The following is a 24,383-nucleotide window of genomic DNA, read 5'->3' on the forward strand; positions in this document are numbered from 1 at the left end:
TTCGTTAATTAGCAGTGAACTCTCATCTCGCATCAAGTCTCCAAACGTCGGTGAAGAGGTGGACATGCTCCTCATTCCAGAGGGAGAACCTTTCGGAGAATTAGCGCCAGTATTAGACGAATCCGTTATTGGCTTTCCCAGTGACATACGACCAGCTCGGCCTGGAGTAAAGGAGATGCTCGAGGTCACATCCATCCGAAAGACGCAGATATCCCATGCTGTGCAACAGCCGAGGCCGCCCTCATCTACTTTGGAGCGGCCAGGCTGATGGATGTGAGTACTCTCTACTGACGGGCGGAGACTGATATCTAACTTACTGATGCCCCCATCCAGGAATGGAATTCATGGGTCCCAACAGATAACGTAGTCTCAGCTACAGATACCCTGCAAGCACACAACGATAGCTTTACACTCTTCCGCCCTTCGTCGATGTACCATCTAGGATCCTTGTATCGCGATTTGCCTCGCTTCAAATCTGTCAACGCAATCCTTTTTTCTTGACAAGGTACCGGCGCAGTAATGCCATATACCTTGCAAGCCTGCCAGATTCGAGCTTGGCCAAACCGGCATACCAGTTCCCAAGCTGGTTGTCTTCGCTCAAAGCTTGCTGGACACCAATAACGGCGTCGACCTTGAAGATCTGGTAAATGGTATGAACCTGTCAATGGAGTGGGGAGAAGAGTATCTTGAACTTGATGGAAGTACGGACGTAGCCTGGGCGAATTGGAAGGCTGAGGCACTCGAGAGAGAAGGAAAGAGTCTGCATGGGTGGGATGGCAGCCCGGAAAAGAGGCGCGAGATATGGCAGAGCACGGTGTCAGCCGACGGGGAGAAGTGGGGTCAAGGCTGGAAATACAACGCTGCCTGCGAGACGAGGTTTTGGAGGCGGGGTCAGAGGCATCCTCGAAGGCGCAAAGGCGGCTTCTGACCTGGGAATGATCCTGACTACATCGGCTAATGAGCCACTGAGCGGTCGAAAACGGACCACATTGGCAATGACTCCATTGAATCCTAGCACACAACGTAATCTGCATCTTTCGCACGACCTCCAGAAGCGGTTGGGGGAGTCTCAGAACGGCAAGAGGCGTCCTGTCGCAATCGCCGCATTCGACGATTATCTGATCTTCCAGCCGACTTCCATTCCGGCGTATGTATGTTCCATACGACAGTAGCCTCTGGTCTCTTGGCTGCGGCTTGCTCGGGGCTATCTGGTGGTGGAGGCGCGGAGGCGTTGGAGAGAGAGGCTGGAACTGTATTGTGTTGTATCGTTCCCGGGAGTTTGCAGGCTTTGTCCGAATTTGTGATTGGGGGGTTTGGAGGACGGCATGGCCGTCTGATGAGGAGTTGAAGCGGGCTACGGCTTTGTAATTTACCTTGAGCTTTGGCATCTTAGGCCTGGGATTTCAGGGTGCGCTTTTTCAGTCTTGCTCACTACCGTCCAGACTTGCAGGTGTCTTCGGTGCAAAGGTGGCAGGTGATCGGTATGTGCTTATTCGACAGCTTTCAAAGACTCTATGATGCAATGAATCTAAATGCACCCTCGTATCCATACCTTTGGAGCGTTCAGTCGCTGCTCTAAAATAGCTTCGACAGTATGTTCCCCAAACTCCAAGCTCCTCGCTACCGGGTATCGTCTTGCGCCTTGTCATATACCCCATTCGTACAATCAATCCTCCCAAGGCACTAGTAGTCTCAACGGCAGGTTTCCGCCTTCTTTGTCTTCTGGTTTCGAGACATTTTCACTTTGCCAGTCCGGGTATGAAATCGCCGACTTCTTCCGTCTCGAACACACTCCTCAACTCCGTTCGCGGACCATACTCGCTTCTCAAAGTCGAGAGGTACCCGTGCCCATCGAGCTTGGGCTTCGTCGATGTCTTCCGGCTCAGGAAGCTCCATCTCTTGCTCGACCGGTCCGCTGTAGATGGTACGGCGGTCTCGTCGTGACTATCCTGACTGACCCACGATGTCTCGGGCGACCCCATCGGTGGCGGCGCTGGATCCGAGTGACTCTGCTCCCTTGCGGACCTTCGAAACAACGGATAGATTGCAGGAACCGACGAGGTCATGATACCTACACAGACCTCCATGTTTGAGAGGAATGGGATGAGAGGGTAATTCCAGGAGATGTCTATTGATCGCATCCAGATGATTAGAGAGGCCATGCGGACGATGGCACAGACAACCGAGATAGAGCTGATGGCGACGAGTACCCAAAGACCCATTTTCCGTGAGAAAGGCACTTTGAGCTTCCAGATGACAGGAATGGGAAGGACCCAGATTACAAGATCTTCTAAGGAGCTCCACGCGCTGTTGAAGCCATTGAACGCTAGAATGCCGATGCATTTTGAACTCTGGAGTGGGTTTCCAGCAGCCCAGAATGCGTTGATCGGTACGCATTGAAAGATCGCGCCCTAGATAGGTATTAGCATTCACTACGTTTGGTAGATCTCCAAAGAAAGGAACGTCTTACGACCAGTGAAGAAATTTCGTGAGCGACGACGAAACCCATGATGATATAGATGGCAATCTTGTGAGACCTTTCTGGGGTCATTCGCAGATAGAGGAAGAGAACGCTGAATTTCATGGAACTATTGGCGATCAGTCAATGGAAGGTCAAGGGTCGCTCGGAAAGCAGTACCCAAAAGAGACTGTTATTAGTAGTATAAAAACGTAAACCAACTGCAAGAGGTCAGTTGGCGTTGATCAAAGCAAACATATGTAATGGTAAAGTACGAACCTTCAGAATCGCCGAAAGTTGAGCCGATGTCTCGTTGAGGGACATGTGTTTGCCCATACCGTACTCAGTACCGACAATGATATCCGCAGTAACACCGGCGGTAATTATCTGAGGCCTGGTCAGCCATTGACATGTTGTATGTCTAGCAAAAGGCGATATGCGTACCAAGGTCATGAGCGCGAACCACTCGTCTGGACCCACTCCTCGGACAACCTGCCTTACACGCTTGGTGTAGATACGCGCGAAGAATCTGACGCAACTTAGCAATGGTAGTTTCCTGCCGCAACCGCACTTGAGCGCACCTGAAAGCCAGGACAAGAGCTGCTACTGAGAGAAGAATGATGGACACTGCCTCGAATGCAGGTCCTCGATTCGCATTCGAAGGGTCCGCAGGTAAATTGCCCCATGTTGTTCCGTGAGTACCGGCTCCGAAGGTCTCCAGGGCTGGAGACACGCTTGACGTAGAAGAGGCAGAGGCAGAGGTAGGAGAGGCAACCAGGACTGGAACAGCGGACGAGGTGCTGCCAGATCTGTCGCTGGTTGTAGATGAAGGACTTGCAGACGTGGATGATGAGGTAGAAGAGGTTGAAGAAGCAGAGGCTGCGGATGCAGATGATAGGACACTAGGGCAAAAGGTGTTGCTCCATGTTTGTATTTCTGTCGGCGAACATTATTAGCATTGACTGCGGTTAAGCAGGCCGAATTGGGTGCTTACTCTCTAGATCGCCTAAGGAGCAAGTTGACTGTGCTAAGCATGCCGTCACCGAAGACCTGATGGTAGCAGCATGCGCGGCTGTACACTGGCAAACGTAGTCTGTGTCGCCACAATTGGTTGTTGCAATAGCAGTAGAGAAGCAGGGAAGCTATACATCCATGTCAGGACAGCTGTCGCGTCATGAGTCTGGGGTAGGGAAGTGTACTGAGCAGCTTGGAAGATCAGCGACAGATTGTGCCCCAACAAGTGACGCTGCAAGTAAGGTGTGCAGCAAGAAGAGGCATTTCATTATTGAAGGAATAATATTCGGCACGGCCTCGGCAGATGTTTATATAGGACAAGTGGTAGAGGTGAAGAGATTAGATAATGATGAGATGCAGGTACATATTACGCAAGGAAGAAGCACATCATTGTGAATGGAGAAGAAGGAGGAGGGGATGCAGGTTGATGCAGGTAAGGGTTTTGCACATGAGAAAAAGCACGAAATCCCACGAGGGCGACAGCGGATCGCACAGGCCATGGTGCCCAGCAAGATCCAGGTTCAGTTGGGCATGATTTACCAACCTTCTCGGCCCTGATGGTCCGTCTTTTTCAAGGCGTGTGGGCCCTCTATAAAGATTATCCTAATCCATGCCGAAGTAGGTTATGAATTTCCCCTTCAGGACTCGGCGAATCCCTTGGACTTCTTTTGACTTCTTTGACATCTTTGACTTCTTTGACTTCCTGTAAATTTATTTCCTTTCGAGATGACTTTTTGCTAAGAGATGCTGGTGTTGCCAATGGCAATGTGAGAGGAAGGGTGCTAGATGTACTAGATGTGCACCGGGAGTGCGGCTTCTAGCTCCGCGAAACCATGGCCCAATGTTTAAATCGTCTCAATCCTTGCGTTGCTCCATTAATCGTCCATTATTTACTCCCTGGTTGTTATAGATTGGGCCTTACTACTTGCTAGTCAAGGGGGAGCCTTTCAGCTCTAGAGCTGCTGTGTAAGTCGATGCCGAATCACCGATGAGAATAAAGACAGCATGGCCATCTATTAATTCCTGATGTACGCTATGATGGAGGAAACTTATGACTTGCATACAAGTTGACCATGACACCAGTCAGATGCGGTCTTTTTGGACAAGATGAACGGCACTTGTGCATGAACTGCATTGTGCCTGGAAAACCAAGGGACATAAGATGACTGACGAGCAAACGAGTTCGGGATCACATCTGGAATAATAGCAGCAAGCTTTCGATGATCCATGATACCTGGTGCAGCTTCGATGTTGATTACGACTCTCGATTCGTGGTGTCAAGATAGAAGCGTGGGCGAAGGGGGAATACAGGGCGGGGATGGTGCCTGGCAGATCTGCTCTAGTGGCCCCCATTCCCCCAGCGACGGTTCCAACGCTGGCACCATGTGGCTGCGGCACGACCGACAGCCTACCTAATAAGAAGCGGCGATACCAGGCGCCACCAAAAAATCACAACCTGCATCCTCAAAGACATACCTACCTACAGCGAGAACAGAGATAAAAGGAACCCTCTTACCATGAGGCCACAAGACTACTCATTTAGGGCAGTGGAAATTCCTTTATCGAAATACTCTATGCCGTATGTAATAGTGCCACACACTTACGGTAACCTAACAATATACCAAACGGAAGAACTCGAGCTTCCCCGTGGTCGCCGCCATTGTCATCGTAATACCTACCGCTGTTGGAGAATGGTCTCATTATCCCAATTTCTTTGAGCAATGTCTGGCTCCCTTTTGGCCATTTTTTTTTCCAATATTCCAGTCAAGGTGCATTAGAGACAATTTTTGCTGTCTCAGTGTACGACTTCTTTGTTCGCCATTCTGCTACAAAGACATCTGCCCACCGCTTTCCATCCTTCAACATCAGACTCGAACAAAGGAATGAGAAACACAATGCGAGACAATCTTATTGTGGCTTCTATCAAGCCCAGTCGCCTTGCTGCTTATAAGTCAAATTTCCTTCTCCCCCAGGTGTTGATTCCAACCCCATCACTCATCCAACCGAACACCTTCGCCCCCTCCACCAGGACATAGAACACACTCCGAACCCTAGTGTGACGGTATTGCTGACTACACCAGAGGACCAACCTCCAAATGAGTCCGACCTCTGCGCCCGTCCCTGTTGACCACCACGACTGGAACGAGTATGACCCAGAAGCACTACCATCGTTCAGAAGACCCTACCACTACAATGACATTGAGGTTCCTATCAACTGCGAACGTCTGAGTATCTCTGATCCGCCAGACATAAGTGATCCAATTAACAGCGAAGAAAACGATGCCGAGATTCGCTGGTGTCCCAGATGCTTCACAGGGTTTGGATCCACGGAAGCCCTCTTGGAACATCGCAGAACCTCGGCTCTCCACATTACGTGCGAATTTTGCGAAAGAGCCGAGGACTTCGCCAATGAGGAAGAGCTTTGGCAACACTGCTGCGGTCACCACTTTGCTTGCTGGTATCGCGAGGGCGCCACTTTCTGTGCTAATGTTTGCAAAAGCGCGGCCGATCTCGACAGACATTTTCGGATCGATCATTTCTCATGCCGCTTCTGCATATATGTGCAACTCTTCGCGACCCTGGAGGACCTCAAAGACCATTATCGCGCTTCTCATACTACTTGCCCTCGCTGTCCCGACCCTCTAGTGTTCCGGTATAAAGAGGAACTGCGAGAGCACTGCCTTCGCGAACATTTTGGATGCCCGTGCTGTGATTCAGTAACGTGGTCCAAGGATGAAGAATCGCTAAGGACTCACATTGGCCTAGAGCACTTCCCGTGTTGCTTTTGCATCTCTCAAACGGTGTTCGCCTCACGGGAGGACCTTCTGGCTCATCGGCGTACCGCACATGGCTGTTTTGACTGCCTTCTCTGCAAGCCACAACAGCCACGGATCATCTGGCCAGCCCCATGGCGGGAGCACATGGAGCAGTGCTATTACCCTAACCCTTGTACCGACGACTTCCACCAGGATGGGTTTGATATGATCAGCTATTGCGACTTGTGTGAAAAGACGTTCAAGCCGCAGTACCGCCAGATTCATCTGTTGTTCAATCACTTCTGCCAGGACTGCGCACGTTATGGAACCATTTTTAAAATGCACAAAGAGAAACATTTGAGCGAATGTTCTCGCCAGGGCGCATCTGCTGGTCCACCATGGTGGCACCGGCAAGAACAACAGCAGCAGAATGAGTCGGCACGAGAAAGCTTCCGGAGACAACACGAAGACTTCAAAACACGAGCGAACGAGCAGAGAGCACATCCATCTGCTTCTCATCCTCATCCTCCCCCTCCAACTCAAAAGCCACAAGAGCCAGAACCGCTGGATATCTATACCATCTTGAAGATCTCACCGCAGAGTCCTCCAGAAGTCATGAAGCAGGCGGTAAGAGTCAGACGTGTTGAGACACACCCGGACAAGCGTAAGAGGCAAGGGCTGTCCCAAGGAGAAGAGGATTTGATTGACGAGGAAGCAAAATTGGTGGGATGGGCAGCTGACATTTTGCTAGACCCGGAGAAGAGGAAGAAGCACGGAGAGCAAGTGCATGCGTGGAAGATGAGGTATGGACAGTAGATACTCGAATGTCATTGACCGTAGGGTATCGAAGGAAAATGGGTTTCGATTGCTGTAGGTTAATGGTCTCGAAATTCTCTTCATTTGAGCAGTCTTTCGGTAGCATCTCTTTTCAGCCGCGCTAGTAGCAATTTTCCGCCTTTAGACCTCAATCTTTCCTGGTTACACTTGTTCCAAGCTGTGACTCGAAGTGTCAGCATAATTCCAACCAATTTTTCCCGTCCCCGTTCTCTGCCCATCTTCCAAATACTCAAACGCAATCCCAGGTAACCTGTATGCCTGCTGAAAATTCAAGAGCAATCTCGCCAGCGTGACAAGATCGCTGTACTCCATGCTCTTGAGCGGCGGCTTCTGCGACGATACCATGACCGTCAGACCGTTCTCGGAGCAGCTGAACTGGTTATCGTGCAGCTGCGGGTGCTGCTCCACCACATTCCAGATGGCGTCGAAAGCCGTGCTGAGCATATCGACCATGCAGGGAAGAAGGTTGAAGCTCGAGATGAAACGTCCGCCTTTCAATGAGGTGATCCGTAAGGTGAGACCGCCTATCTTTTCCTCGTAGGGTACCTTTGAGAGGATCTTGAGGTCTGGATCGGCGGGACCGGAAACGCTTCTGTGATGTCAGTCTTGATACCCTCCATGCGGTCGAAAAGAGGACGGGAGGACGCACGAGGAAGCATTGAGGCTGTTGAAGCTACTCAGCGAGGGACTGTTTCCAAGGGCAGGCGTGTTCGAGCGGCGGTCTGACCTGGCGAAGCAAGGGAGCAGGGCGAGTTGAAGAAGCATGAATGCGGAAAAGGACATGAGGTTCTTCATTTCGAGAGTAAGGAATGGCCGATTGCTGAATGCGGATGCGAATGGTGATCAGTTCCAGCAGTCATCCCATTCTTCAAGAGCTTTTCAAAGTCCGGTGTCGGTTAACATCGAGGCCATCCATTCGCGATTCGTCGTATACGCCGCGCCTCGAGCGCGTCTCCAGCTCACGGCCATGCAGAACTGCGCTTTTGCCGGTGGCGATATCCGAGCCGTTCCGCGTGATGGGTGAGACCCCTTTTCCTTCGATCCCGAGCACCCCATTGGAACTGGAAATACTAGCCTCCATACTATGATGCAGTACCCCAGACAAAAGGACATGTGGAAGATCAGCCATGTGAATCAACTCCTCGGAGCTGAGTCCCTGCATCACATCACCTTGATATCTCAGTCCGAATCCTGCACATGGCATTTCAGCATCTGCTTCCTCCGTGGTCACGGAGCGAGTCGGATGCTCTGAAGGAGATGCACGTGAAATTTCGACCCTCGCCAATCTCGGTTTGATCTGGGGTTTTGTCAAAAGGATATCTGGGCTAGCAATCAGCAACGTCGTCACTGTCGCCAAGCACAGCGCTTGAAGTTTTTGGGACGTTTAGCAAATGGAGGAGTCCTCCCGGACTTGCTTCGAGAGCTCAGAGTCTTTTCAGTCCGGGCATTGGCATGGTGCTTTATTTGAGTGCCTTTGATGGATTGATTCGGCAAACTCGGGCCGATCATGTCCCTGACCTGGAAACGTTTTCTTCGACGACAACGACGCCGGCGATATCTTGAATTGACAAGTCTTTCTTCCCCCCTTAACGTGGAAAACGCGGAAGGTGTTGGAAAGGAGGGGGAGGAGGAGGGGGATGGATGGAGGGGGCGGGAAGCCGACGTTTTGTCGCTGAGGGGGTGGGTATGATCGGGTGGATCGTTCCCGAGGTGCGGGAAAATGGACGTGAGACGTTTGGGTTCGAGGGTGGTCTCCTGGTTGGGGAAGATGATGCCGGGGCGTTGGTGCTAGGTGGAGGAGCGGGATGGGGTTGAGTTGGGGGTGAAGGGGTTCTTGGAGAGGGTGGTGGCGCCGAGGTTGCGTTGGACGGGTTTTGGCGGTGGAGGTGGAGGTGGAGGTGGAGGTGGGGGTGGATTGGGAGGCGTCAAATATATCCATTGAAAGGAAAATCTACATAGTCTAAGTAGATCGAGGAAAGTCATTAATATGGAATTCTAGACACGTTACCCAACGACGCCAGTGAGATTTCAAGGCCGAGGAGTTTTCATCACTCCTCAAACGCATCTATACCACCTTTGACAGCCCACCTGAGCGATACCTTTCTTACCACTCGACCTCTTTCCCCAGCTTACAAAGTCCCCGTCCCCGCCTTTCCGATCCCCTCGACTCTGAAACCCAACCTCCCCAACTTTGCCGTATCAACTACGTTCCTCCCATCAAACACATACATAGGCTTTCTCATCACCCTAGCAACATGGCTCCAATCCAGGCGGCCATTCGACTGACTCTGCTCAATAGTAGCGACATGCTCGCGGATGCTGACGAGTGGAGCGGTACCTTTGACAGCTGTTTCGTCTTCGTCGGCGACTGAGGTTCGAGAGCTCAGGTCTGCGAGGGAAGATTTGGAGCTGATGCCGTTGGGTGAGGAGGCTGTTTCGGAGTCTTGAGATGAACTTGAAGCTCGCTTGGCGATGCTGTGGCCGATTGTGGTGGGGTTGCTCTGGGTGACGGTGGGAGGTTTGACGGTCTTGTTGCTGAACTCATCCCATTCCGTGGCAATGACGACGGCATCGGCGTCTTCGCAAGCCTCGTACGCGGTTTTGCAGACCGTGGTTCGTTTCTTGATCTTGTCGAATTTGTCACTGCCATATGACAGACTTTCCCAAATGGCGCTCTCTTCGACTTTGGGATCGTAGATGGTGACCTCGGCGTTCTCAACGATCAGATGATTGACGATACTGATAGCGGCACTTTCTCTTGTGTCGCCCGTGTCCTTCTTGTAAGCGTATCCAAGGATGGCAACTTTCTTATTCGTGAGTGTTTGGAACAAGCAAGCGACGATACGCTTGATGAAGCGGTCCTTCTGGTACTCGTTGATTTCAACCACCGAGTTCCAGTAAGAAGCGACTTCGGGTAGATGCATGGTCTCGGCAATGTAGACGAGATTAAGAACGTCCTTCTTAAAGCAGGACCCTCCGAAGCCGATGGATGACTTGAGCATTTTAGAGCCGATACGTTTGTCTAAGCCGACGGCGAAAGCGACTTCGTCAATGTCTGCACCTGTTGCTTCACAAACAGCACTAAGGGCGTTGATGCTGCTGATTCGCTGAGCCAGAAGAGCGTTAGCGGCGAGTTTAGCCATTTCAGCCGACCATAGGTTCATGGTAATGACCCGCTCTCGAGGCACCCATCTAGAGTAGACGTCCGCCAACGCAGCACATGCTTGGAGTCCCTGCTCAGTCTTGAGGGATCCAATCAAAATCCTGTCAGGCGCTAGCAGGTCGTTGATTGCGGTACCCTCAGCCAGAAACTCTGGATTGGACAAGATATCAAACCGGACTCCAGGCCTGCCCATAGCCGAGAAGGTCCCCCTGATGCGGTCCGCGGTTTTACAAGGCACCGTGCTTTTCTCCACCACGATCTTGTCATCCTCAGCCACCTCAGCAATCATGCGTGCGGCTTTTTCGACGAAGACTAAGTCCGCTGCTCGACCGGCGCCCGTGCCTGTAGATTTTGTAGGTGTGGGAACGCAGAGGAAGATGAGGTCTGCTGCTGCGATGGATTCTTTGACTTTGTCAGAGAAGATGAGATTCCGGGTTCGATCAATGCCATCACGGGCGGGCTTGAGGACCTCGATGAGGCCGGGCTCGTAGATGGGAAGGTGGTCAGAGTTCCAGGCTGCGATTCGCTGGCTGTTCAAGTCGGCCACTGTGACTTGAATGTCGGGACATTTGTTCGCTATGACGGCGCATGTTGGCCCTCCCTACGTACGATTAAATCCGCTCCTTGAACAATACAACTGGCCAGTAGGGTTATCAATACTGACCACGTAGCCTGCTCCTAGTGAGCAAATCTTCCTTATTTTTCTCCTCACAACGGGCGTCTGTGAATCGAAGGAGATACTGTCAGGATTGGAGGATGGTGTCTGTGTCTGGGTAGTCGCTGATTTGGTAAAGTCTTGAGGAGGCATGTCTACAATTCGACCCTCCATGATCAGTGGCATAGAGCAGATTGGTGGACTGTCAAGTCTTGAAGAAGTAGGTCACACGAGGCAGTGCGGGATGGAGGTCGTATCGCAGCTAGCAGATACGGAGGGATAGGCTGCTCTGATCTCAATGGGTTGAGAAGGAAAAAAGCTCCCATGACCCAATGAATGGCTTGGATGTACACACCACCTTCACATCGTCTTGGGATCTTGACAGATTTCCTAAACTCCTTCTCCTAATCCTTCTCCACTTTTGGAGACCGGGGAATGGTTCGGCGAGCACAATTGAGATTGTAGAACATGCAACAAAGATGCAGATTGCGGAAGATATTCTGCAGAAGCCTGGATGCGGGTTCCTGTGCTAGCTCTTAGAAGCAACTGATCGTTCCGTGGCTGCAGTTCTAGCTTCTCTTCAATATACTCTACTGACCTGGGTCGTCTAAGCTTAAGTATAATAAAATTTTGGCTTACGTGGCCTTTGCCCTGAAAAGCCTGGAATCCACGTAACAAGTTAGGAGCCGTTAACATCTCTTACGTTACTAAAGTAACTTCTTGCGACAATAGTCGTGTGCCCATTTTTACGGACCAACACGCGCACCTACAAAATTCCCTTACCCTACACTAAAAACATTGCTCCAACAATAATAACATGAGCACGCCATCGGAGATAGAGTCAAGCCGAACAAGTGCGCGAACACTTAAGTGCATGCATGCATGCAAGTACGAACGACTCGCATAATTCTCTCAACCTCGTGAGATTTTGGAGACAGCGTTGAAAGTGCCGATAGCCTTCTTCCATGACATTCGCTACCAGCCCAATGCTTTTTGGCCTGATCTTCTGGGAGCTCGAGACGCCTGCATAAGATTGGTATCTTAACGAATAAATTCGGCACGAGCTGTCCCATAATACGTAGTAGGTAACCAAGGTCTGACAATTCCTTTCGCTGAAGCTCGGCTGAAGCCGGCGGCTGCCTATCATCGCTCTTCTCTTTCTTCCCAGCTTATCAGTTAAGACACCCTCGGGGCTGCATCAGCATCGCCGCGCAGATCCTTCGCCATTGTAGCTTCCACCTTTTTGCCCTTGGAGTCCAACTCCACTTTACTGTATATTCCTGCACCCACTAGAGTTACCAGCATACCGGCTCCATTCCACACGCCCACCGTGACATCAAAAAGTAGGATTCCGAGTAACACAGTGAGACACTGCTTCAAATTGGCGCACACTGTCATGGTCAAGGCGCCCGCGAGTTTGTTGGTCTGAAAGGAGGAAACGTTTAGAAGAAAGGCTAGAAGACCATTGCCAAGGAGTGCAGAACTGTAAGAAGGTGTGAGGTTGCCTTCTGCGACCCAGGCCAGGAATGCGCTTGCTTCACCGGTAGCAACAGCGTAGAGAAGAGATTGCAGTGCCGCTAGAGGTGACATCCGTAGAAGAATCTCGAGCGCAGGGAGCGCGAGACTCCCGGTCATGATTCGATTCGACATGACCGTCTTCAGCGCGGAGAGGACAACGCCAAAGAGTGTGAGGGTGAAACCAATTCCAGTAAAGTAGTAGTCACCGTACGTGGCCAAGCCGACGCCGAGTATGACTGGTATGAGAGATATGTAGGTCGCTTGGGAGTATGTCCGTCCGTAGAAGAAGCGATAGATGAGAATGGTGAAGATGGGGCAGGTAGATCGCATGATTTGGTGGAATGGCACGGAGACCATCGCCCTATTTCCATGAGTCAGTGCTGTTTGGGGACTGTACGGCGGACGGCACTGACAGTGATACGTTCGAAATTGCTATATTAACGGTGAACAGAAATGAGAAGCTGATCAAGACCAAGTGCTCTCGGGTCGTGAGCTTTGACAACTTGAAGTGGCCGCGTAACATGAGTATGTAGCAGCCCAATGACGCTGAGGTCGTGTGCAAGGTAGTGAGCAGCCAAGGGAAAGCGAACTGCGAAATTCGCACGTCAGTACAAGTCCGAAACGTTGTCGGAGCTCTGGGAACAGCCTTAAAAGGCATAGCGAACGCACCTTTCCGAGTACTGCCTTGTTATAGAGAGTGAGGGTGAGGTTCAAACCGAAATATAAAGCCAAATAGAGATACTTGGTGCTTGTAGGTATTTGATATTCCGGTGCGATTGTCGCTGTACTCTGTGCTCGAGTATGCCGGCTTTGAGCCTCGACGTCGCTCTTGATAATCAGAGTCTCCTTTTCCAGTCTTGAGTCTTGACTGTTGGTTCTCTCATCTTCGCTGCCATATGAGGAGTCGTGATAAGGACTCTTTTCTGCCATGGTCGCCGTTGGATATGATGCACAACTAAGATGGTTGGGTGACTGTAAGATGGATGGAATCGCTGCTGGTCATGATTATACTGGGATGCTGTGCCAAGGGTTTGAATCCGTGGGAGGCGCCAAGGCAAGTCTCCCAAACTCTCGCAAACGGAGCCTGATGGCTATTCCTTTCGGAATTTAGGTAGCGTGCTGCGACGGAGCAGGAGAGTCCTCCTTCTGGATGGAAGGCCAAACCTGTACGTACTCTCTGTAATTCTGGATGCAAGGCCTAACCTCTTGCCGGTTGGGCCGAAGCTGCGAGCCTGCGAGGTAATCTTGTGGAAGGCTGGCGGTAAAAGCGGCAGAGCCAGCTGCCAAAAAAGGTACGAGTGCTGCAGAGTTAACACTAACAGACTCTGTCTGCAAGCCACTCCGCTATTCGCTGTACGATAAGGATGACGATGCCCTCAGATTGTTCATGCACAGAAGGGAGAATTTTTGAGTTGATATGAGTTTTGAGAGCAAAGAGCAGAGCCGAGCGTTAATTACTTTACATGTAATCAACCAGATTAAAGTACCTCATGTATACCTTAGTTAAGTATCATTCGCCCGAGATTCCGAACAAGAGACTTGGCATCATTTCATCGGTTCGAAAGTCAAGTAAATTCTAAGACGCGGAAGGCTGCGTGGCTAGCGTGCTCAGGCCCTTGAAATCCGAACAACCCCTTTCCTTTAGCGTGCGCGCAAAATACTTACAAGTCTTTGGCGATAAGTCGGGAACCAGCTCCACCTTGAAGACCCGCGGTACAACTTCTCTGCTGGCGCAGAACATCATTATTATAATGTGCGTCCAGGAGCATTTCGGCATTCGGTACCGGTCTTTTACTCTGCTTTGCTCTGCAATATACTGTATGTCTGATATCGATCCCTCGACCGGAATCTTCGCGGAGGATTGAGAAACTTGGCAGGAGCGAAGTCCCGGGTCGATGCCTTGTTACCACCGTCGCTCGAGGTAGATTGCTTCAAGCGACGACTAGAGACTCATCATAGCATTCTACCTTCATAATGGTGTTCCTCCGGACCGGCGCCCGTGGCACTTTTGTACAGAAATCTTTAATCATCATCTTAGCATTCATATGTATAGCTTCTTTGTTAGCGAACCGCGAGAAAGTAAGTTCTTCTATGCCGTGTGGCACAGTGTCTCTCCAATTTGCAACTAAATCTTGATCCAAAATAGCTTTCTACCTCGATAAATAATACAGTTGGACGGCCCCAGCAATCATCGAACCCGGGTGAAGCTGCTTCACAAAATGCGCAGGCGTCCGCGACAGATGTGCAGGCTCCACCAAATGACGTCAAGTCTTCAGATGCCCATCTACACCTCCTCATACCTGCAACTAGCAGCAACCAATACCTCTGCCAGCTCCTTCTCTCAGCAGCTATCCTGAACTATCCCACACCAACTCTCATCAATTGGGCCACCAAGGAAGACAACAACGCATATGTCCAGCACATTGCAAAGGTCAGCAAGATTCTTCAATACTTGGAGAGCTTTCCCCAAGGGAAAGAGAAGGACTTGGTCCTCATTGTCGATGGATACGATGTTTGGTTCCAGCTGCGTTCAGACGTGCTGATAAAGAGATACTTTGCCATCAATACCGCAGCCAACAAGAGGATATCGAAAACCCTTGGGAATGTGGCCGCAAAACAGGACATCAGACAGACAGTGATATTTGGCCCGGACAAGCTATGCTGGCCCTCTGGGAACGATGGAGGCCGTGCTGCTTGTTGGGCATTGCCTCAATCCACGCTACCTAAAGATGCATTTGGCCCCATTAATGATACGGACATTGTTACCGCGATTTCTGACCCAGTCCACTCTCGACCACGCTGGCTGAATTCTGGAACCGTCATGGGTACTTTGGAAGACGTGCGAGCTGTATTCGAGGCCACTTTGAATTTTGTCCAAAAGAATCACACCTCGGACTCCGACCAGTGGTACCTCGCCAACCTGTTTGCCGAACAAGAGTACTCGCGCACATTACTGCAACAAAAGCCATCTTTCAACGCGCCTGCAAAGCCCGAGATCCCCGTCATTGAAAAGGGCCAGAAGACCGAATATCACATCGGACTTGACTATGAATCTGAGCTCTTCCAAACTGTTGGCTACTACCAAAAATTCATCTCTTGGCTGTGGTTTGATGCTGCCAAAGGCAAAGGGCAGCAGCTCAGCCAGTCCTTCACCAACTCGCACGGATTCGAGCTCCCGGAAGACATTCTTGCATCGCCACCACCTTTCTCCGTGGAAAGCAAGTCTCACTGGGAGACTACGAATGTGGGCGATGAAGAAACCAGGGAAGCCGCAACCAGATTACCTCTCGATCGCAATTGGAAAGATCTGCCACTTGCTACCAATGTCGTCACGAAGCAGATTTTCGCGGTTTTACATTTTACCTTTGTGAAAGAACTGCGGGATGAATGGTGGCGGAAAATGTGGTATTATCAGCAAGGCAAAGAATTGCTCTTGGCCGCTACGAGACAGCACAAAGCTCCAACCATCGATAAGCCTGTTCAAGGACAAATGTGGTGGAATGCAGAAGCGTCTCACTTGGCGGATTCTGAACAGGTCCTGAAGTCGACACAAGGCCAGAAAGGCGGTGCCTGGAGTGACAAGGGGAAATGGGTCCCATGGGATGAGGTGTGCTTGGCATATGAAGGGCTCATCTTTCCCGCGAAGAATAAAGGCGGATGACGGCTGGCGCTGGAGGTGGCTTCGGCGGATTGGATACATTATTGATCTGTGAGTATTGAATATAAGTATAAACGATTTAACGATCTTTCATCGTCAAACCCGAGACGGCCAGTTCCCGATTTGTATGTTCTTGCATTCTTCATAGGAAGAACATATGGTCCGACATCCACTCAAGTGCACAAGCATCTCGCCCGCAATTGTCTCGCACTCCATGTACACTATCTTCCAACGGCAGATTTATCAACAGGTCCAGGACTGCTCCAAAACAAATGCCTACAGTGAAATGCCGCTTGACGTCATTCCGACAGCGAAAAGTGGAGCCCACAAAGTATACTGATATACAAATCTGCTGAAGGACCTTTAGTTTGACAGTGCGTACAGGAGTTACATTTTGGAATAGCCTGACAAATCTGCCAAGGCTTCCGAAGAATTTAATTGACTTTTGAAGAATATTCGGGGGCGAAGACTTCATTCCCTTGCCAGCCACCGGCTCTATCTGAGCTGCCGTTCGACATTCGCGCCCATGGATTTACAGGAAGAGAAAGTTGGATCTACCAAGCCGCGGCTCTGGCCCAATCATGATGATTCGAGCGTCGAGTCCTTCGAAAAGGATCTTGCTGCAGCTATTGCCTCCGATCATGCCCAGGGATATGATCGCGCTACGGGACACCGAGTCTTGCGAAAGATCGATTTGTATCTGATTCCATGGATGTGGCTTGGCTATGGATTCGTCTACTATGACAAGGTAAGAGAAGAAGTAGTGAAAGGGGGAAAGAAAAGGCATGATCTGATGCATCAAAAGGCCATCCTAGGCAGCGCTGTCCTCTTCGGCATGACCAAAGACCTCTCCCTCAGTGTCGTCGATACACGCACCAACCCCGCAACGACCGTCACAACACGCCTGAGTTGGGCAACATCAATCTTCTACTTCGGCATGCTCGCCGGTCTCTACCCTATGACTTTCATGCTCCAGCGCTTCCAGATAGGTAGGGTACTGGGCGTTCTAGTCATCCTCTGGGGAATGATTGCAATGCTTACAGCCACTGTCACGTCTTGGCGTGGGCTTTTTGCTCAGCGCTTCTTCCTTGGGTTTGTCGAGAGCGTGATACCGACCGCTTTCATGTGCATTGTCAGCGGATACTATACGCAACAAGAACAAGCTCTTCGCCAAAGTTGGTGGTTCTCTTCAACCGGTGGTTGGACGATTATCGGAGGTGCTTTGAACTACGGCTTTGCTCAGATCACGGGTGGATCGTTGGCGAGATGGCAGTATATTTATCTGTTGGCTGGCTCGCTGACCGTGCTCTTTGGATGTGTGTGTTTTGCAGTTCCCAATTCCGAGGTGTCGGCTTGGTTCCTTACGCCGGCAGAGCGCATAGTTGCTGTGGAGAGGCTGCGGAAAGGCCAGACGGGCGTACGATGTCAGAAATTGAAGGGTTCGCAGATTCGAGAGGCAGCATTGGATGTTAAGATATGGCTCGTTGCGCTCATGATGGCGGCTGCGTATACTGTTAATGGTGCTGTCAGTGGCTTTGGACCTCTTATTGTGTCCACATTTGGGTACGTCTTAAAGACCTTGACGGGCTTAATTCTTTGCTGACCAAGGTTACGACAGCTGGTCGACCCTTGACTCAATTCTTCTCCAATTTCCGCTAGGTGGGGTCTGCTTCATCTTCATTCTCCTCACCGGTTACCTTTCCAGCAAGATACCTAACATTCGCCTCGTTCTCCTGATCCTCTGCTGCTTGCCTGTAATCGCTGGGTGTGCAATGATCTGGCGAAGCAGCTGGACCCATCGAGCTGCCACACCTGTAGCTGGCTACACTATCATTGGATTCTTTGGGCCGGTGGTCAGTCTAATCATTAGTATCGGCATGGCCAACGTTGCAGGCGCCACCAAGAAGAGCTGCACAGCAGCCGCCATCTTTGTTGCGTACTGCGTGGGAAATGTAAGCAACGGTCACACCCTGTATCTTGATAACCCTGGTCCAATATAGTATCGCAGATAATAGGACCGCAACTCATCAAAACGCCGACGATTAAACGACATTACCCTGAGTTGTGGCTCGGCCTCATTATTTGGTTAGTGCATCACATCTCTCCTTTCGGAAATTGTTGAGGCCTGCTAATGAGTCTTTTGGCTTAGCTACTGCGTTGTCATCATTCTGGCCATCGCATTATACTTTGTCCTTGATGTGGAGAACAAGCGCCGAGAGTCTCTCCGAGTGGATGAGGAAGAGCGAGATCGACTGGCGTTCATGGATCTGACTGACAAGGAGAACCCATACTTTCGATACGTGCTATAAAGATTAGATTAGCAAGCGAGGTCGTCACCGTGCGTCTTCCTGTCCAGCCTATTACTGCTGTATAGAGAACCTAAGGTACATGTAGGTAGTGGCGTGTGCGATCTGCAGTGGTCACGTTCAAACTTATTTGAAGCTCGATCACTAGAGTGTCATTACGCGATGAAGTATCTGGGGAAGGGAAGGCCTTCCGACGAGTAAGAGACAACATCGACGCCACTAACAGGCATTTACAACGCTTAGCCTATCGACTATATGCACTTTTGATCATTTTTGGTCTTCACAGACGCAATATGATTGATTACCATCGGATGAGAGATTCATGAGATCCTACAATTTGGCCGACTAGCGCTTCCTGGGGCCCCGCTCGTCAACGATTATTCGCCGTTTTACCCCGCAACCTTCTATTTTATTGTTTGACCATGATGAGCCAGATTACGCAGAATCGCCGAACAAATGACCGAATTGCATTCAGTGAAACCCTTCACTCTACATCCCTCTGCACATCACGATAAGCCTCGTTACATGGGACCATGGACGTCATGCATTGCACCTCCCGTCATGGCCATGCATACAATAAAAGTCCAGACCCGTCCCAGGCTGCCCTTCCATCGAATCCCCGTCCCTTTACACATACCACTCGAAGAGGTCGCGGATTCCTCAATTCCTTTTGCTTTGTTCTTTTCGTTATAAAATTCAACTGACATCCCTTGGACTGCTTCACAATGTCGGACAACAGCCCCCCCAACGGTTCGAACGAGAAGGAATACTCGCCCAATGACACCATGGAACGATATGTCAACGGCAAACTCGAAGTCGAGCATGTCGAGCCCGACTCCAGACGCGGCAACTCCATAGTCCCCCGCAACTTGTCCGTAGCAACAGACAATGGTCGACAATACTCCACCGGTGGACCCAGACGACAGAGCCAATGGGATGCCATGAAAATAGCCAAAGAGGGCGGTGTCGAAATCGACGAAGAGATCGAGTTGCTCGAGGAAGAGCTGCGGAACAACCCTGTCCCGCATAGCATCTTCGCCCCTGTCATCAACTTCAAGAATCCTGCCCACTTCACCTGGCTGCTTGTTGGCTTTGCTTCTATGGGAGGCTTGCTATCGGGTATCGATCAATCGCTTATCTCTGGTGCCAATCTCTACATGCCTGCGAGTTTGCACCTCGACACCTCGCAGGTCTCTCTTGTGGCTTCTGGCGTACCGCTTGGTGCAATTGGCGGTGCCCTTCTTCTTGGGCCGTTGAACGAGGCCGTAGGCCGCAGAATGGCTATCATCATCTCCCTCATCCTCTACACCGTTGGTGCGGCTTTGGAAGCAGGTGCCATTAGCTTCGGTATGATCGTCGCTGGTCGTGTCATTCTAGGTCTTGGTGTAGGGCTTGAAGGTGGAACGGTGCCTGTCTACGTGGCGGAATCCGTGGCCAGGAAGTACCGAGGAAACTTGGTCTCCCTCTACCAATTCAACATTGCTCTCGGTGAAGTTTTCGGCTACGTCGTGGCTGCCATCTTTGTCAACGTCAAGGTAGGCCGTTCTCCCTCCCCCGAACGCTACACTCGCTAACGACCATACTAGAGCGGCAGCTGGCGTTATATGCTCGGCTCCTCCCTCATCTTCTCCACCATCATGTTGGCAGGCATGTTCTTCATGCCCGAGTCCCCCCGCTTCCTCATGCACAAAGGCCGCACCCTCGAAGCCTTCAACGTTTGGAAGCGTATCCGCGGCACAGAGCTCCAAGAAAACCGCGAAGAATTCTTCGTCATGAAGCACTCGGTGATCAACGAGCTCGAATCTAAGGAGACCCGCTCCGGCGGCTTCGCTTGGCTCGACTTTATCACCGTGCCCCGTGCTCGCCGCTCCATCGTCTACGCCAACATAATGATCTTCCTTGGTCAATTTACCGGTATCAATGCAATTATGTATTATATGGCGACTTTGATGAGCCAAGTCGGCTTCGACAGCAAGCAATCCGTCTTCATGTCGCTCGTCGGCGGTGGCTCGTTGCTTCTTGGCACCATCCCCGCCATCTTCTACATGGAGCGCTTCGGCCGTCGTTTCTGGGCTTGCGCCATGCTGCCTGGCTTTTTCCTCGGTCTGCTCATCATCGGATGTTCCTACCTCATCGACTCCAAAACCAACGTCGGTGGAGCCGAGGGCTGCTACATCACCGGCCTTATCCTGTACGAAGGCTTCTTCGGCTCCTACGCCTGCTTGACATGGGTTCTACCAGCAGAAGTCTACCCCACCTATCTCCGCTCTTACGGCATGGAGTCTTCCGACGTCACCCTCTTCTTCTGTTCCTGGCTCGTGACCTACTTCTTCTCCGACATGGAAGCCGCCATGTCGCGCATCGGTCTCACCCTCGGCTTTTACGGCGGTATAGCAGTCCTGGGATGGTTCTACCAATTGGCTTTCATGCCCGAGACGAAGAACAAGACGTTGGAGGAAATCGACATCCTATTCTCGCAGCCGACGAGCCAGCTCGTCAAGCAGAACCTGAAGGGCGTGGCGGAGAACATGTCGGATTTGGCCCATGGCAGGTGGGGAAGAGTGTTCAGACCCAGTCCCGAGAGTCCGCTGCCGGAAATCCATGATGATACGCCGGTTGGGCCTATTTCGAATGCTGTGCAGGGTTAGTTGGGAGGTTGGGACGGAGAGAGAGGGAGTCGTTCTTTTGACGGAGAGGGTTGGAGGAGGGGGGGGGGGAGGACGTGGAGGTTGCGGTTGAGGAGTTGGATACTACCTTGCTCATGAACTCTGTATGAGAGGCAATCGTGTATTTATGCGTGATGGCTTCTTGATTTCGATGTATATATGTTCGTGGACACAGTAAATGAATTGAGTTGGACAGTTTGGATGGAATCTGTCAGGCCTGGCCCTGACATCACCTACACTTATAGGGCTGCATGAAGCGCGATAACCACGCATTTTTATGGGTCTATGGCCTAGTGGTTAACAGTGCTTACAGAATCAGTTCCTTTTTCCGAAAGTGTGTATGTCTATAAACTGCGGCCGCTTTCACTGCTTAGCTAGTAAACGAACTTTCCAACGGATCCCCTTGCCGAATCTCTCCCACGTAGACCGGGCCTTTCGGTATCTTACACAAAGCGAACCTCAGGTCCTCAAACAACCGATACTGGAATTCTAGTAGGATCCAAGCTACGTCAGCGCGCCCCACCGCTCTCAGCCCTCAACAACTCCGCAACGTCGTCATCCAAGTCAGCCATGGCATCCTCCCCGCTTCCAAAATCTGGGTAATCATCATCCACTTTCCGCTTCTTCGCCATGCCGCCGCCAGCACTGCCTGGTGTGCCCGGGTAGTGACGGACTGGCGGCATGGAAAGACTGGAAAGCAGATCCGCTCCTGCTGTTGGGGGTGCAATTGGTGCATGGTGGGGGGATGGAGTTGGCTGGACGTGAGTGAGCAGAGCTGCTGGAGTAGCAGTGACAGGAGAACCGGCTGGCGTGCGTGATTCCGGCGGCGGAGGGGTGAGCTCCTCGACATCTGGACGCTCTGGTTCGACGGACGCGTTGTCGTTGGGCGACATGACTCTGCCGTTCGTTCTTGGATCGGAGATCGGACTGCCATGCGCTACTACGGGCGTCGACGGCGCAGAAAGACCGCGCATAATGCCATCTTCAACATCCCGCTTCTTGGCCTCAATAACATTCTTGCGAGTCATCAGCGTCTCTTTCTGAGCTTCCTCACTGACTAAAGCGGCGCGGTTGGTCTCAATGATGCTCTCCAGTCCAGCTATGAGGCGGCGACGAGCCTTGATGCTCTCAGAGACAGCTCCCTCAGCGTTGGCGAGGTTCTTAAGTAGAGCGCTGAGGCGAGCTGCATGGACTGGGGGAGTGGGTGTGGGCTTGCTTTGGTCAGTGAGCTTGTCGTATTCAGAATCGGCTGTGGGCACAGCGCTAAGGGTTGTGGCTGCTGCTTTGGAGACGGCGATTTGTAAGGGGACGAGAGGTTCGATCTCTGAGGGCGCTGAGGGGCCAGATGAGCCAGAGAAAAGAGATCCACCGAGCAGAGGCTTCTTGCTTGAGGAGCGTGTTTTGTCGAGTTCTGCGGAGGTTTAGCAGTGTCCAGGTTTAGAGGAAGCCTGCAGCGTACCGTCTATGCGAGCTTCGATAGCTTCTTGTATGGTGGGTTCGAATATCTGTCGCTGCCTCCACACCTCAACTACTCGTCGTAGTTTCTGTTGAACTTCATTTGTAGCTCCTTTGTACGCAATGGCTGTAGCTTCGGCGATGATTGGAGAGAATGCGATGAGGAAATCATCCTTCCTCCTAGCCTTGGATTGCTGCGCGACCTCATTCGCAAGGTAGACCAAGTTGAGTCGTTTGTTGGAGCCGGAGTCCTTTAGCCGCTGAAGCCATAGAGTACCGGTGCGATCTGCGTGTCTCCTGCCATAACGAAGTCAGCCGGGAGGGTAAGTGAAAGGTTTGCTACGGGAAAACTGCCGTACCTATGGAACATGACCCATTGAGCTACAGTGACTATGCTCTCTTGGGTCTCATTCAAAGCTGACAGCTTCGCCTTGACGGCGTCGTCTGTATACGCCATCTCTACTGCTCTACAATTGTCCTGCGCCTAGTCACTGATTGGTTGTGTTGTTGTGTCGAAAGATGGTGTTGAAAACATGCTTGCGGCATAGGAGCCGGAGCCAATCTTATCCGAAGGACGTACAGGTACGGGTATAACGCTGCTGCCATTGACGTGCCTTCCTGCATCGCCACTGCTCAGCACAGCAGCTTTCTCTATTGATGAGAAAGCTAATGTCTATCTGAATAGCCAACGAAGTAGATGGTGTCTTGGAAACTAAAACGGTGTCTTTTATCCTGAAGAGCGAGCCACCACCTCGGATAGCGCCAGCCAACTATACGAGCGAAAAGATTTTCGATCAAACGGAGACCAAGCTCTCAACATTACACAAAAGACTCCGTGCTCTGCTTCATTTCATTTCTCTGGAGTATCGCAGAATTCCCCTTGCGGGACTCCTTTCGGCTCGTCGGCACAAACTTGCAAGGGCAGCGGATGACTTTCCATGTCACTTCAAAAGACATAAAGCTGGGACCTTTCCATCCGGTCTCAGTCCATAGACATGATTCCGCGTCTCCTCTCGTTCCCATCATCCTCGGACTATTCCTCGGCTCAAAGTTGTTCGAAGATCTTTTTCACATATGCAGTATCACTAAGTTGGGTATCTCTGTCCCCTTTTCAGGTTAGGCCGTGCGGAACTTCCATGGTCCCTCTCTTTGCGGGGTTCCGGGCTTCTTCGTCTCTCTTGACTTGCGGATGGCGCATGACTCTCGTAATTCTCACGATGGTCCGATTTCGCGGTTGTCCTCGTGGTCCAGGTGACATTGCCTCGCACTTAGGGCATGGGTCTTCATTCGCCGAGCCCTCCGTGTAAGTGCGTCCGTTTTGTGCCTCTTCATGGCACGCTCTCGGCGGTTGAGTCCCGGCGTGTCGATGACACCGCTTCCCAAGTACTTTGTAAGTTGTCGTTATGTGCGCAGGTTGCGCGTAGCATTCACGATGTCTGAATTGGATCTTCCGAAGAACGCAATGGGCTATCTGCTAATCAGGGGCGCGCAATATCTGCTTCTAAGCTAACGTCACTACTTACGGTCTTTAGCTCCATCGTTTCGTGCAGTCTGTCGCAGCTCTTGCGAATCGAAATACTGCGGGTGGCTTGATTGGGAAGCAAAGTATCCAGGCGATGGCCGTTGGGAATTGGAGTAAGACTGCTGCTGAGGGGAGCTATAAGATAAGGCTGTATATTGCTGCTTCAAGTCAATTACATCCGCTAGGATACATAAGTGTAGGAGCCGTTGCAATGACCGCTGGAGGACATTTCGATCGCAAACTCTTTCTACAACGACGAATACACGAGACAAAGTACGAAGATCTACCAAGTCGAGGACCATAATATGTTGCTAGACCGCCTCGACTTCACTGAAGGTCTGGAAGTGCCCCACACCCGTTCATTCCTCTGGCGTT

At 51.2% G+C, this 24,383-nt stretch overlaps 9 protein-coding genes across 9 annotated transcripts; 5 read left to right on the plus strand and 4 right to left on the minus strand.

Moving 5' to 3' along the window:
• Nucleotides 1-64: 64 nt before the first annotated feature.
• On the plus strand, nt 65-928 carry HO133_010441 (uncharacterized protein; the record flags this gene model as incomplete). Its single annotated transcript, XM_037301294.1, has 2 exons — nt 65-184; nt 539-928. 2 exons carry the CDS (start codon nt 65-67, stop codon nt 926-928), a joined length of 510 nt encoding a protein of 169 aa, XP_037154111.1.
• An 811-nt stretch (nt 929-1,739) lies between these two features.
• HO133_010442 (uncharacterized protein) lies at nt 1,740-3,493 on the minus strand (the record flags this gene model as incomplete). The annotated part of the gene is made up of 5 exons (XM_037301295.1): nt 1,740-2,411; nt 2,738-2,845; nt 2,903-2,987; nt 3,040-3,360; nt 3,453-3,493. The coding sequence occupies 5 exons, from the start codon at nt 3,491-3,493 to the stop codon at nt 1,740-1,742; spliced, it is 1,227 nt and encodes a 408-aa protein (XP_037154112.1).
• A 2,075-nt stretch (nt 3,494-5,568) lies between these two features.
• Nucleotides 5,569-7,044, plus strand: HO133_010443 (uncharacterized protein; the record flags this gene model as incomplete). The annotated part of the gene is made up of 1 exon (XM_037301296.1): nt 5,569-7,044. One exon carries the CDS (start codon nt 5,569-5,571, stop codon nt 7,042-7,044), a length of 1,476 nt encoding a protein of 491 aa, XP_037154113.1.
• A 2,150-nt stretch (nt 7,045-9,194) lies between these two features.
• Nucleotides 9,195-11,057, minus strand: HO133_010444 (uncharacterized protein; the record flags this gene model as incomplete). The annotated part of the gene is made up of 2 exons (XM_037301297.1): nt 9,195-10,829; nt 10,893-11,057. The coding sequence occupies 2 exons, from the start codon at nt 11,055-11,057 to the stop codon at nt 9,195-9,197; spliced, it is 1,800 nt and encodes a 599-aa protein (XP_037154114.1).
• A 1,002-nt stretch (nt 11,058-12,059) lies between these two features.
• On the minus strand, nt 12,060-13,331 carry HO133_010445 (uncharacterized protein; the record flags this gene model as incomplete). Its single annotated transcript, XM_037301298.1, has 3 exons — nt 12,060-12,762; nt 12,815-12,990; nt 13,071-13,331. 3 exons carry the CDS (start codon nt 13,329-13,331, stop codon nt 12,060-12,062), a joined length of 1,140 nt encoding a protein of 379 aa, XP_037154115.1.
• A 1,044-nt stretch (nt 13,332-14,375) lies between these two features.
• HO133_010446 (uncharacterized protein) lies at nt 14,376-16,062 on the plus strand (the record flags this gene model as incomplete). Its single annotated transcript, XM_037301299.1, has 2 exons — nt 14,376-14,480; nt 14,548-16,062. The coding sequence occupies 2 exons, from the start codon at nt 14,376-14,378 to the stop codon at nt 16,060-16,062; spliced, it is 1,620 nt and encodes a 539-aa protein (XP_037154116.1).
• Nucleotides 16,063-16,585: 523 nt separating this feature from the next.
• On the plus strand, nt 16,586-18,368 carry HO133_010447 (uncharacterized protein; the record flags this gene model as incomplete). The annotated part of the gene is made up of 3 exons (XM_037301300.1): nt 16,586-17,622; nt 17,678-18,031; nt 18,209-18,368. 3 exons carry the CDS (start codon nt 16,586-16,588, stop codon nt 18,366-18,368), a joined length of 1,551 nt encoding a protein of 516 aa, XP_037154117.1.
• A 722-nt stretch (nt 18,369-19,090) lies between these two features.
• On the plus strand, nt 19,091-21,013 carry HO133_010448 (uncharacterized protein; the record flags this gene model as incomplete). Its single annotated transcript, XM_037301301.1, has 2 exons — nt 19,091-19,900; nt 19,952-21,013. The coding sequence occupies 2 exons, from the start codon at nt 19,091-19,093 to the stop codon at nt 21,011-21,013; spliced, it is 1,872 nt and encodes a 623-aa protein (XP_037154118.1).
• A 527-nt stretch (nt 21,014-21,540) lies between these two features.
• HO133_010449 (uncharacterized protein) lies at nt 21,541-22,943 on the minus strand (the record flags this gene model as incomplete). Its single annotated transcript, XM_037301302.1, has 3 exons — nt 21,541-22,442; nt 22,491-22,783; nt 22,846-22,943. The coding sequence occupies 3 exons, from the start codon at nt 22,941-22,943 to the stop codon at nt 21,541-21,543; spliced, it is 1,293 nt and encodes a 430-aa protein (XP_037154119.1).
• Nucleotides 22,944-24,383: the final 1,440 nt, after the last annotated feature.

This window comes from Letharia lupina, assembly GCF_014066315.1.
Source record: "Letharia lupina isolate WasteWater1 chromosome Unknown contig_8, whole genome shotgun sequence".
Lineage (NCBI taxonomy): Eukaryota > Fungi > Ascomycota > Lecanoromycetes > Lecanorales > Parmeliaceae > Letharia > Letharia lupina.